Below are 13,464 nucleotides of genomic sequence, written 5' to 3'. Positions count from 1 at the left end.
AGCTAAACTGAGGATCCTCTCTTGGGAGCGGAAAAACCCAACAGTCAGTCACAGAGCTTGTTACAGTGTTTCTCAGATGCTAAACTGAACCAGTGCTGGGATGCAAAACAGTCAGCAGCTTCAATTCAGTTCCAAAAAGGAGCATGCGATGCAGTGGCTCCCCTGCCGCACGCTCTCCAAAGACCCCTCCTCCCCCAGCTCCTGCTGCCATCGCCCTGCTGACCCGGCTGGTCCATCTTGCCCCTCACTCAGTCCAGCGCCACCTTTACGGCTCCTGGGACCGGCTGGACCGCTCAGGGTCCTGGCAGGACACAGAGGACACACTCACAAGGGTTAAACGAGGATGGTTTAATGAAAGATTATCAGAATGAAGAGAACTAGCGAGGAAAGATGAGGCACCCAGGGCCTGGCAACAGAGGGAAACTGTTACCATCCTCTGTTACCATCCTCGGGCTGAAAGCACGCGGTGGGGCGCGAGATTTGCGGCTGGAGGAGGCTACCCAGCAGCAGCTGCCGCCCTGGATGGAAGAACAAAGCCACTGCCAAACACGGCCCAGTGAGAGTTGGGGGGTAAATACCCCAGCCTCGCTCTCCTCCTGCCCTGCAGTCCACGTCAGTACTCACACTGGCTGAACCAGCTGGAAGCCAGAAGGAAGGAAGCCCCGGTGGCGCGATCCCCGGAGGCCAGTCTCCCACACAGACCAGACTGAAGGGCACAGGATGCTCTGGAGGGCAGCTCATATGCCAAGGGGGTCTGGCCTCCCAGCCCTGCTGTTCCCCTGACTGGAATATTCACCTGCAGGACTTGGCCGTACTGGCTCCTTGACAGCCTCCAGATCTCATCTTACATGTTAGCTCCTGCCCTGATCGACAATCCAGAGCCCCTGCCCGTCTCTCTTAGTCTCTCTTCACGTCAAGTCATCCATCTCACTTTTTCAGAGCAGTGCTCAGCATCTGAAGTGATCTTATTTATTCCTAACTACCCAAACATACTCTTGGTTCATCTTTTTTTTCATCCTAGCCTATAACCTCCAGGACGGCCGGTACTTTATCTGTTGTGTTTGCCAGTAATACGCTGCCAGGACTGCCCAGGATTGCGAATGGTGCCCCATCCCTGTCTCTGCTCGCTGGGACAGTGCCGGGCACACAGCAGGCACTTGGTAGGTAATAATGTTGAATGGATAACATTTTTTGAGCACCTTCTATGTGCCAGGCACTCAGGTGACTACAAAAACAACAGCTAACTTTTATGGTAGCTATTGTAGCGACCATAGCTTTTCTACGTTCCGGGAAGATGCTTTTATGACCTCCTCTCCCCGCATTTCACAGATGGGAAATGAGCTACACGGCTGGTGCACGGGGGAACCAGGATTTGAGCCCCGGGAGTCTGGCTCCAGAGTGGACATTCCTAACTGCTAATACTCTATTTATACTGCCTCTCTACAGATGAATTAGGGACGAACTAGACTTTATGGAGCTGGCTAGTTGGGGGAAGGCATACACGTAGTCGGCTATCTTGAATTAGGCATGGAGTAGAAGTGTTATAACCGAGGTGGGTGGGAGTTAATAGCTACGTAATCCAATGTGTAGATACACAGCAGTCATACTTCCAGTGGGTAAGAATGAGGGCGGAGGAGTGGGAGATGATTTGTACAGCTGTTAACTAACATCTACAGGAACTGCTGTTATGGTATCGGCACTAAAGAAGACACGTGATACTCCAAAATCTGAGTACCTCAAACTATATGCAGCAAAATTGCCTGTGACATGGTCCACCTTCCATTGCCAGAGTCAGTCTCCGATGGCAGCTTACTACTGCCTTTCTTTGCTAACAGCTGTTTCTAACTAGGCTATTTCGTTCTGCTATGTGAATGTTCAAGATATATTCTATTTCAGGATCTGCCCTGGAAAGAGCCGACAATCTGAATGTTCCAGTAACTTAATTTCAATACAAATTGCCATAACTATTGTGAGAGAGCATTCAACACACCTTCAAAAAGGTGGAAGAAGGGGTAATGGAGACGTGAAGGTTTGTAGCCAGCCGTTTCTGCTAGCTTTAAACCAAAGAGACAAAGAGATTATTTCCAACCTCCTCTACAAGGAAAACACTTTCCACATGATAGCCACGCTTCAGTGGTTGTAACATTTTCAAAAGAAATTGTACCAGTGCCAGCAACTAAAGAAGGGCAAACACAGCTTTTTTTTTTTTTTTTTAAAGAAGAAAAAGAGATCCCGATTCAGTTGGCAATCGGAGGGGGAAAAGGTTTCCCCTGGGGTCTCTGCCAAGGCTGCCCGGCAGCAAACGAATGCTCAGGAGGCGGCTCCCAAGGGGCGCCTGGGAGGGACTCAAACCTCTCTCTCTGTCTCTGTCTCTCTCTCTGTCTCTGTCTCTCTCTCTCTGCTGCACGGAAAGGGGGCCTGCCTTCCACCACTCAGAATATCCCTCTGGCTCCGTGGTCTGCGGGAACCCTTCTGTTAAATGTCACTGCTAGAGAGAAGGAATACCCGGGAAACGACTAACTTCCCAGGAGACCCGGGAGGCAGCGAAGACAGCGCCGAGTACACACACCCTGGCTTTGAATTCTGTCTTGGCCGCTTACTAGCTGGTGACCCTGGGCGAGTCACCTCACCTCTCTGTGCCAGGGTCTGCTTCTGTGAGCTAAGGATAATAACAGGTTTGTTTGCAGTGAGTATTTGTGAACTGCTGGCTGGCTCGCCGTAAAAGGTATGTAATTGTGTTAAATAAATATTCAAGTCCTTTAGAAAAGGAGCCAGGACACAAGGGGATTGGGAGGAAGGGCAAGAAAGGAAAGAGGGGGTACTGGGAGGACATGGCGGGGGGTGGAGGGCAGGAGACGGATCACCACGGAGATGCGAGGCCGTGGGTGAGTCTGCAGAGCTCCCTGGCCTTGCTGCAGCCAGCCCCCCTGCCCACCTTGCCAGCTCGAGACCCTGGTGTCCCTCTAGTCACTCGCCACCTCGCTCGTCACTGCGGCTCTCTCCCAGTCCCTCCAGTGCTGCTGGGTGACCCCTCCCACCTCAAGGCCTTACCCACGCGGCTCGGAACCCCCTCCCCCCCCCTCCCCCCCCTCCCCCGCACTTAGGGACCTACTAGTCTTCCTCTGCATCTCGGCTCAGGTAACACATTCTCAGGGAACTTCCCTGACCCACTTCCCTTCAAATCTGAGGCTCTCAGAGGTCCCTGTAGTTCTTTATGACACCTTATACAGTATTTATTTGCTTATTAGCATCTGTCTCCTCGAGTGGGAGCACACATTTCTCGTGTTCTCTCTTCCATTCCCAGATCAACAAATACTTGCGGGGTAGATGGAATGAATGAATCTTAGCACCTGGATACCATGTTATGCTGATGGCTGGACGTTTTCTCAAAGATACGATGGAGAAAAGACATTTCCCTGCTGTGTCCTGGTGATCAGCGCCAGAAAACTGACGGGAAACATTTCCATTGCCTACAAATTTCAACTGAATCAAAATTAGGCGTCTGAAGTGGTAACACTGAACTTGTTCAATTAATTCTACTTTTCTTAACCTACCAAATGTTGTGAAAAGAAATACATTAGTTCAATAACATGGAGAAAACTGTTCTGCCGTCTACCAAGGGGCTGACTGCTACTAACGCCAAAGAAGAATGCTTCAAAATGCTCCAGAGGTGGTGCTGCTTGCTGAGGAGAGAGGGCTGTCCTGGGGGAATGTTTACTTCTGCATTTATAAGTATGAATAGAGTGGGCCAGGTATTTTATTTGGTCTAAAGTGGCTTCAATTTTTTTCTAAACAAATAAAATGAATCAAAGCTTTCCAAACCCATTCTTTAAACGTCTTGTGCTCTGGGGGTGGGAATGCAAAGTGGTGCAGCCACTAGAGAAAACTGTATGCAGGGACCTCAAAGAATTAAAAATGGAATGACTGTATGATCCAGCAATCCCTCCTCTGGGTATTTATCCAAAATAATTGAAATCAGGATCTCAAAGAGATACTAGTGCTGTCATGCTCACTGTAGCACTATCACAACAGCCAAGATGTGGAAACAACCTAAATGTTCACTGACAGATAAATGGAAGAAAGGAAATGTGGTATACACATATAATGAAATACTATTCAGCCTTAAAAAAAAAAAAAAGGGGGAAATCCTATCATAACCTTGGGTGAACCTTGAGGATATTATGCTGAGTGAAATAAGCCAGTCACAGAAAGACAAATACGGTATGATTCCACTTATGTAGGGCATCTAGAATAGTCATGTTCATAGGATCATAGCATGGAATTCAAGGGCTGGGAGGAGGAGGAAATGGGGAGTCACTAATCAATGAGCTTAAAGTTTCAATTAAGCAAGATGAATAGCAGGGACCTGCTGTACAATATGTGCCTTGAGTCAACAAAGCTGTACTGTCCACTTAAAAATGTGTTAAAAAGATAGATATGTTAAATGTCCTTACAACAATAAAATTAAATTTAAAAAACAGAATTAAAAAAAGCTGTGACATGAAAGGTAAAAATGTGAACAAGGTAAAGGTGGGATATGGGAGTCATCTCCTCCTAAACCTACTCACAGCGGGCAGGGCTCGCATGTGGCCCGTCCTCTGGCTTCTGAGCTCGTTAGCGGCCAGCCTTGGCCCTTCAGGCTCAACAACTCACTGCACCCGGAGAGCCGGCCAGTAGTTACTAGGCTGCATCCCACAGGAGGGACGTAGGGTTGTTAAGTCTCAACAACCTTGAGCAAGTAAACGCTGCAGGCAATTCATGCAGGACAGGCTCTGGGGCAGCACAGACCTCCCAGCTCTGCTGGTCAACAGCAGCGCGACCGCAGGCAAGCCTCTTGGGCTCCAGGTCTCCTTAAGCGGAAAAGGTACAAGGACTCCCACCTTGCAAGGCTTCGGGGGCATTTTCCTAGAGACTGAATGTTGACGAAGGGAGGCAGCACTGCACGGGGCACCGAGTAAGAAGTCACAAACGGTGGCTGTTCTCCATCTCATCATCTTTAGTAAATCCTGGCAAAAGCCTGAGCACTGCACTGATACCAGGAACCGATAAAGCCTGGCAGGGGGTTCCCCTGAATGCCTAGGGGAACGGTAGGCAACAGAAAAGGATTTAATGGACCCACAGGCACCCGGGGACCTGGAGAGAGTGCACATGCCCCCCGGGAAGGGCAGCGGCTCTCCAGCTGAGGCCAACTGGCCAGGCGGGGAATACGGGCCTCACAAGGCTGGACCTGATTTTTCACAAGGAACTAAATATCTGGGGTTTCCTGTGATCTACCAATTTTTAAATGTGGGTGATTAGTTCCAAATGTTTTCCATCATGATGTGCCCAACAAGTATGTCTCCGGGCTGGATTCCACCCACTGGTCATCAGATTGTGACCCCAGGGACCAAGCTTCTGGTTCACAAAGCACTTTCATAGCTATCATTTCAGTCAATCCTCACAGCAGCCCTGCTAGGTGTGCATTTGGATGACATTTTAGAAAGGTGAGAACTGAGGCTCTGGAAGTTACAAAACTTTCTCAAGGCCACAAGGCTATTGAGTCATCGGGTCAGGACCGAACACAAGCTTTTCTTCAAGGCTCCAGTGATTTTTAACAGAGAAAACCCCACATGCAGAAGGAAAATGCATCCCAATTAATCAATGAACAATGACATTGATCAACTTCCTCATTAGAAACCCCGATTTCGTCACCTGACAAATAACTAGAATATCCAAAAAAGAAAGAAATTGATTATAAAGTACTAAGAAGGAGATCTGAAAACACTGAAATCAAGCATCAAGCCCTCCTCCTGAATATCCCAGCCCCTCTTCAAAGAACTTGGGATCTGAACTCGGAAACTTCAGAGCAACTCACTTTTTGTTCTCTCAGCTTCACTAAGATATAATTCATACACCCAACAATTCACCCACTTACAATGCACAATTTATAGGTGGCTTGTATATTCACAGAGCTGTGCAATCATCACCACAGTCAATCTTAGAACATTTTCATCACCCGAAAAAGGAGCCCCATACCCACGGGAGCTGGGCTGCTTTCATGGCCTGGGTCCAGAGGGACATTTCTTCAAGTGTGGTCCTAGGACCACCTACACCTGACTTGATGAGGGAGCTTTCAAAACTGCTGGTTCAGAGGCCAATCCCACCTACTGAGTGAGACCCTCAGTGGGGAGGCGGGGATGGGACAAAGCAAGACTCTATTTTAAAAAGCATCTCTGGGGCTTCCCTGGTGGCGCAGTGGTTGAGAGTCCGCCTGCCGATGCAGGGGATACAGGTTCGTGCCCCGGTCTGGGAAGATCCCACATGCTGTGGAGCGGTTGGGCCTGTGAGCCGTGGCCGCTGAGCCTGCGCGTCCGGAGCCTGTGCTCCGCAGCGGGAGAGGCCACAACAGTGAGAGGCCCGCGTACCGCAAAAAAAATAAATAAATAAAAAGCATCTCCGATTCCTATGTACATCTGGCTTCATCACGAGCCGACCCGTTTTGTGCCTGGATCTTGTTACAACCTGGTGATGCCTATGCACAACTCAGAGTACTATTTTTAATGCAGAAAATAAAATAGGTAAGACTACAAAGGCAATCAATTATGCTAAAATATAGTTGTCAAAATATTTTTTCAATGTATTTGTTATATTGTAATCTATTACTTCTTGGTGAAGTAATGATGGGCCTAAGAACTTCTGCACTTTTAAAGGAAGGAAACATGTAGACGATCTTCTGAAATAACTTTCACACCTGAAATGTGATATAAACATATTGTTGATTATTTTCGTGACAAAGTCCCAGCTACTGCAACCGGTACTGTGGCTCATGGCCTGTGATTCATAATGAGGCAAAAGGCTAAATTTCACTGAGGTTTGTAAAAACAAACAAACAAACAAACAAAAAACACAAAAAACTTTTTTTTCCTCATCTAAATTCGTGGTTGCCCTGCCAGAAACCCTGGGGTAGGTGGACCCCAGGTTAAGAACCCCAACTAGGGTAAAGGTCCTATTAGGATCCTGGGAGTGGCCTTGGTTCCTTCCAGCCCAAGCCTGATTTCTCATCTCCTATATTCCATGAGAAACCCCAGCATCTTCCAACAATATCCCCTTTGACTTTTACTATCTTGTTGCGGTTTCTGGTACTTGCCATCAAAATAACACCACCATTAGCTTTTTAAGTGTTTACTATGCGCTAAGGCACTGTTCTAACCACGTATGTACATTTGCTCGCCTAATCCTCACAACAACCTAGAGATGCAGATACTCTTATTATTTCCATTTTGTAAATGAGTAAACTGTATCCTGGTAATGTTACACAATCACCTGAAACTACAGAGCTGGAAGGAAGGGGAGCTGGGATTCTACCCTAGGTGTCTTGGTCCGGAGGCCTGAGCCCTCACCACTAAGTGATACCCCCTCGGCCATACAGAGAGCCTAGACTATATACCCTGGGCACAGAATGAATAGAAAACACATTGAAAAATTCAAACATCTGACTAGAAAACCAATACAGGTATAGATAGAACATTCCTGCACTTTTAGGACTAAGAATGTACATAAAACAGGACAAAGAAAGACATCACTTACAGGTCTTCTGGGGAAACGTACCGGAACTATTAATAAAGTAGAAAAGAAATTGCAGAGGAATTCCAGAAGGAATGATTCTGAGGGCCGCATCTTTCCATCAATATTAATCATCTTTGGAACTTCTGGAACGAGGCTTATAGCGGCTTTGAAAAAGGCATCAGCTGCAAGACAGAAGAAAAGTCCGTGTATGAGAATGCTGAAAATTTCAGGGTCTGCTTTCTTCTTCATACGGCCTGGAAGTCAGGCCTCACCGAGGGCTCCAGACAGCTGGCAGGTCCTGGAAGAGGGTTTCTGCACTGTGATCGACTCACTGGAACATTCGCTTGAGAGAGTGCTGCCGCCTCCCAGCTCTCCTCTTCCCCCGCTTCCTCCTTTGAGCAATTTGGCTTACAGAACCTCAAACTGACTTCAGATAATACGTGAAGAAAGCACGTGGCAAATTGTTACAGAGGGCATAGATGTCGCAGTTGCCTGTACTGAAGGCTTCACCTGAAGTGGTTCAGTGAACCCTCCGGTTCACCACAGGAGGAAAGTGCTGTGGGCAGCCTACTTCACAGGTGGGAAATGAGGGGTGGAATGAGAAGTGCCCGGTCCTACCATAGGGCCTGTGTATGCGGGATGGTCCAGCCGTGGTGGTGGAGCCCAGGCTCAAGTTCTGGTTTGTCTGAATCTACTCTAATGCACACTGTATTTGTTAAAGAAATAATAGTGGAAATGCCTGAAGGAAGGTGTGCACGCTCACGGGTGGACACACACCCACACCCACACCCACACCCACACCCCTCCCACACACACACGGCTTTTAAAGACTTCTGGTTAGGTGACAGTTCCAGAGAATCATTTGGAAAATGAAGATACTTTAAGAACTATGAAATAGACTATAAAACAAGAAGACCTCCAAGGGTGAGAGGGAGGAAGGAAGGGGAGGAGGGAGAGAGGAGGGATGGAGAGGAAGGGGGAGGAGGGAGAGAGAGGAAGGGGAGGAGGGAGAGAGGAGGGATGGAGAGGAAAGGGGAGGAGGGAGAGAGGGATGGAGAGGAAAGAGAAGGAGGGAGAGAGGAGGGATGGAGAGGAAGGGGGAGGAGGGAGACAGGAGGACACAGCCGGTGGGGGGAGGAACTAGTGTGTCGGTGGGACCGTAGACGGAGAGGGAGAAGGAGAGTTCTTTCTAGAACTGCCATAGTGCTAACCATGAGAAAGAGCCTCAGGGTCAAAACAAGATAGAACACTGACCTGACAAATGAAATTTTAAACTACCCGACAAGATCAAACGTTTACATGGTTCAAATCCACTTCCACTCCGCAACGGCTCGCGGTGATGCACACAGAACAGTGCTCCGGTCTGCAGCACCCTGAGTTAAAACCGGAAGCCCCTCCAGCACAGCAGAGGAGCAGATGCAACAGCAAACGGCCACAGCCTGAAACAGAGGCTGGCCCTTAACGAGAAGAGTCTGCGACTGAGGCTGGAGAGTGGGGTAGTGCCTTCTCTTCCTTCTTCCAAAGAAAAAGCCACAGTATGGAAAGACACTGATATCAGGGTTTACTACATAAAGTTACCTCTGCTCCAGGAGCTTCCCTCCCAGGACCCCGGACCCACACCCGTACCACATTCACCTAAGCAAAGTTATTAAGCGCCAACTGTGAACCGGCACTCTCTTGGGCATTGTGGGCACGCATGGGAAAACAGAGGGGGCAAGAGTTGACAACGTAAGTGTGGTGATGAGCCCAATGTGACCACACTAATTGATATCTATCTGCTGGGAGCCTGTCGTATGCTCTGTTCTAAGGGGGACACGAAGCAGCTGATCTTGTCTTGATATAGGGGCTCTGGTAGAATAAACCTCCCAGAAAGAGTTCAGAAGCTGCAGGGTCTTCTGTCTTGGCCTACACACAGTAGTAAATGGCACTGTTCATGGAAACCAGAGGAACTCCTAGGCCCTATCTTAAGGTAATTAACATCCTCAGTCCTCGAGCAGTCCTATGGGGAAGGTACAATTATTTCCATGCCCAGATGATGAACAAAGCTCAAAAGCTGAGTGGCCAGGTGAGAGTAGCCCAGGGATGGTAAAAGACTGAGCTGAGCAGAGTTTAAAGGCCATCACCAGCACTGAGGAACACAATCAGATTTGTGTTTTTTTTTAAAGAAACACAAGGGCTTCCGTAGCGGCGCAGTGGCTGAGAGTCTGCCTGCCGATGCAGGGGACGCGTGTTCGTGCTCCGGAGCGGCTGGGCCCGTGAGCCATGGCCGCTGAGCCTGCGCGTCCGGAGCCTGTGCTCCGCAACGGGAGAGGCCACAACAGTGAGAGGCCCGTGTACCGCGGAAAAAAAAAAAAAAAAGAAACACAAGTCTATAAATGACAGATTTGATAAGGGGTTTATATCCAGAATACACAAAGAAATTCTACAACAATGAAAAAAACAGGTAACCTGACTAAAGGTTACCCTGAATAGATATTTCTCCAAAGAAAATACACAGATGGACATCAAGCATATGAAAAGATGCTCAACATCATTCATCATGAGAGAAATGCAAATCAAAACCACCAAGAGAGGGACTTCCCTGGTGGCACAGTGGTTAAGAATCCACCTGCCAGTGCAGGGGACACGGGTTCCAGCCCTGGTCTGGGAAGATCCCACAGGCCGCGGAGGAACTAAACCCATGCGCCACAACTACTGAGCTCTCATGCCACAAGTACTGAAGCCCACACACCTAGAGCCTGTGCTCTGCAACAAGAGAAGCCACCGCAACGAGAAGCCCGCGCACTGCAACAAAGAGTAGCCCCCGCTCGCCGCAACTAGAGAAAGCCCGCATGCAGCAACGAAGACCCAACGCAGCCAAAAATAAATAAATAAAATAAATAAATTTATTAAAAACGAAAAACCACTATGAGATACCATCTCACACCCATGAGAATGGCCACTATGAAAAAAAAGTAACTTACAAATATTGGCAAAGATGTAAAAAAACTGGAATCTCTGTGTACTGCTGGTGGGAATCTAAACTGGTGCAGTTGCTGTGGAAAATAGCTTGGTGGTTCCTCAAGTTAAACACAGAATTACCATCTGCCAGCAATTCCACTTCTAGGTGTATACCGCAAAGAAACGAAAGCAGGGACTCAAACAGATACTTGTACACGAATGCTCACAGCAGCATTATTCACAAGAGCCAAAAGGTGGAAACAACGCAAGTGTCCATCAAAGACCAGATAAGCAAAACATGGTATATACATACAAAGGAGTATTACTCGGCCTTAAAAAGGAAGGAAATTCTGACATGTGCTATAAATATGAACGAACCTTGAAAACGTTATGCTAAATGAAACAGGTCAGAGAAAAGGACAAACACTGCCTAACTCCACTGGTATGAGGTAGTCAGAGTGGTCAAATTCAGAGAGATAAAGTAGAATGGGAAGGCGGGAACAGAGGTATTATTTAATGGGTACAGGGTTTCATTCTCTTTGGGATGATGAAAAAGTTCTGGAAATGGATGGTGGTGATGGTTGCAGAGCACTGTGAATGTACTTAAAGCCACTGAGTGTACACTCGAAAATGGTTACAATGGTAAATTTTATGTTGTGTAAACTTAACCACAATACAAAAATAAGAAACTGAGCTGAGCCTACCCTTGACCTCACCCCCTAGAGCACAGGTAGGCTTGGACTCCAGCAGGTCTGGTGTCTTCCTCTTGGCTCTGTAGGCACTGCTTTGCGGTGAAGACATTAAGTCCATTATCAAACAAAGTGAAGAGGCTTTCTCGGCGGAAATTAAAATTCTGCTCAGAACAACCTGAAAGACCATTTATTTATTCTATTTATGTGTTTGTTACCAAGTGGCCCTGAGAAAAGTACCTATTCTTATGGCTCATTAAAGAGGGACCCACTTTGTGCCGGGTGCCCTACTCCTCTCGGCCACCCTGCTCAGTTCCCATTCCAAAGGAGGGAGCTAAAAGAAACAGATATTTAAGGGTTGAGGCAGGAAATGTTCCAAAGCAGATTTTTATTTCTATCCTCGGAAGACTTGCCCCATATATAAAATCTTGTCTGGAAGACCTTTCAATTTTGTCTTAGTAATTAGAACTCAAATCCTACTGTGTATGAAAACAGTTTCTCCTCATAGTTGAGAGTTCAGAATAATCATGCCAATATCATATAACATTTTTTTAAAAATTGAAACATTATATGTTTCACGTGTACAATATTATATTTCTATTTCTATATACCCTACAGCACATAACACTTTATTTGTGGCTATTAAAAGTCACAGAAGAAAAACTTAAAAAGTCACAGAAGACCATTACAGATAAAATGGGTTACACTGTTTTTTTAAAAAAAGACTTCTAGAAAAAAGGAGAAATCAGATTCCCATTCATAAAGACTATGATCCTTGTTCCACTGGGGGAAGGAAAAAGCATGTACCAACCTATGCACTCGCTTCCCCATCCTATGCATCCCTCCATCTGAATCTTCCGAGGTTTCAAGGAACGGCTAGACTTCTTTTCCATATTCCATCTTAAAAAAAATTAAAACAAACCAAAAAACCCCACTCAAGCCTGGCTGACCTCACCCCAGAGATCGTTCTGTTTAAGATCCTTTTTCTTGGGGTGCTGACTGCTCTGCAGAGAGGCATTCTGCTGCTGTTCTCTGCACAGCGATCCACACATCCTTCAGTGCTTCTGGGCACTGGGTGGAAGCCAAACAGCCACGGTAAAAGGGACTGGGCTACTACTGGAGACGGTGTTTTCCAAAATTGCTTGAGCGTAAGAATCACCAAGATCCGTGTGAAAACACAGACCCCCAGGCCCCCAAACATTGCCGATGGGAATGGAACACGGTAAAGCCACTTCGCAAACTGATTTGGCAGCTCCTCCAATTCTACATGGATGCGGCATATATGCGTAGGTACACACGACAATATGGACGACCCTTGACATCATTATGCTAAATGAGCGGAGCCGGTCATAAAAGATCTGCATTGTAAGATTCCTTTTATTTGAAGTGACTGGAATGGGCAAATCCATCAAAACAAAAAGCAGATTGGTGGCTGGGGGAAGCTTGTGGGAGGGGGAACAGGGTGTGACTGCTTAATGGATTCGGGGTTTTCTTTTGGGGAGGTGGAAACATTCTGTAATTAGTGACGATGATCACACAACTCTGAATATACTAAAAACCACTGAGCTGTACACTTTAAAAGGACGGATTTTATGATACATGAATCAGGTCTCAATAAAGCTGTTATTTAAAAAATATATATGGGTTCCCAGGCCCCACCTTAAACGTATTAAACCAGACTATCCAAGATAGAGACTCGGAAATCTAACTTTAAAAAAATATTTATCTTTGAATAGGTAACAGAGTCAGGTGATTTAAAATTCCAGAGGTAACACTCCTTCTCACTCTGGTCCCTGGCCATCCAGTTTCCCTTCCCAGAGGCAAAGAGGATTACCTGCTGCTTGGGTATGCTTCTAAGTGCACAGAAACAAATACATTTTCCCTTTCCTTCCTTCTCTTTCTGCAGAGTCAATATATGGTAGACACCATTTTGCAACTCCTTCCCCACCACTTAACAACACGTCTTGGAGATTAATCTATCATGCATATAAAGTACATCTTCATTCTCTTTTATAGCTACAAAGTGGAATCTGGTCCATTTCCTTTTTTCTTCCAATTTTTTTTTAAGAGGTAAAAGGCACATAACATAAAATTTACCATCTTAATCAACTGATCCATTTTTTTTTAAACAAGCTTCTCCGGCGAATTTTATGATTCAACAGGTTTGAGAACAATTGTTCTAAATCCTTCAGCTAAATGCAGAATATGACTTTCCAACAGCAAATGGCACATTCTGAAAGCTTTAATCTGGAGACATTCAGCCAGAAGCAAACAGAGGTAGTCGGTAATA

The 13,464-nt window shown here is 46.6% G+C and overlaps 1 protein-coding gene across 2 annotated transcripts in view; it reads right to left on the bottom strand.

Moving 5' to 3' along the window:
• The window catches only part of VPS35L (VPS35 endosomal protein sorting factor like), a 130,778-nt gene that overhangs the window by 16,501 nt on the left and 100,813 nt on the right, over nt 1-13,464 (bottom strand). For both annotated transcript variants that reach the window (XM_059036954.2, XM_067012677.1), the window contains exon 27: nt 7,588-7,727. In XM_059036954.2, coding sequence (XP_058892937.1) covers nt 7,588-7,727 — 140 coding nt within the window. The remainder of the gene's footprint in view (nt 1-7,587; nt 7,728-13,464) is intronic.

The sequence above is a fragment of the Kogia breviceps genome, chromosome 14 (assembly GCF_026419965.1).
Source record: "Kogia breviceps isolate mKogBre1 chromosome 14, mKogBre1 haplotype 1, whole genome shotgun sequence".
NCBI lineage: Eukaryota > Metazoa > Chordata > Mammalia > Artiodactyla > Physeteridae > Kogia > Kogia breviceps.
Note: the sequence above shows the minus strand (reverse complement) of the source record. Positions and strands in the feature narration are given on the sequence as shown.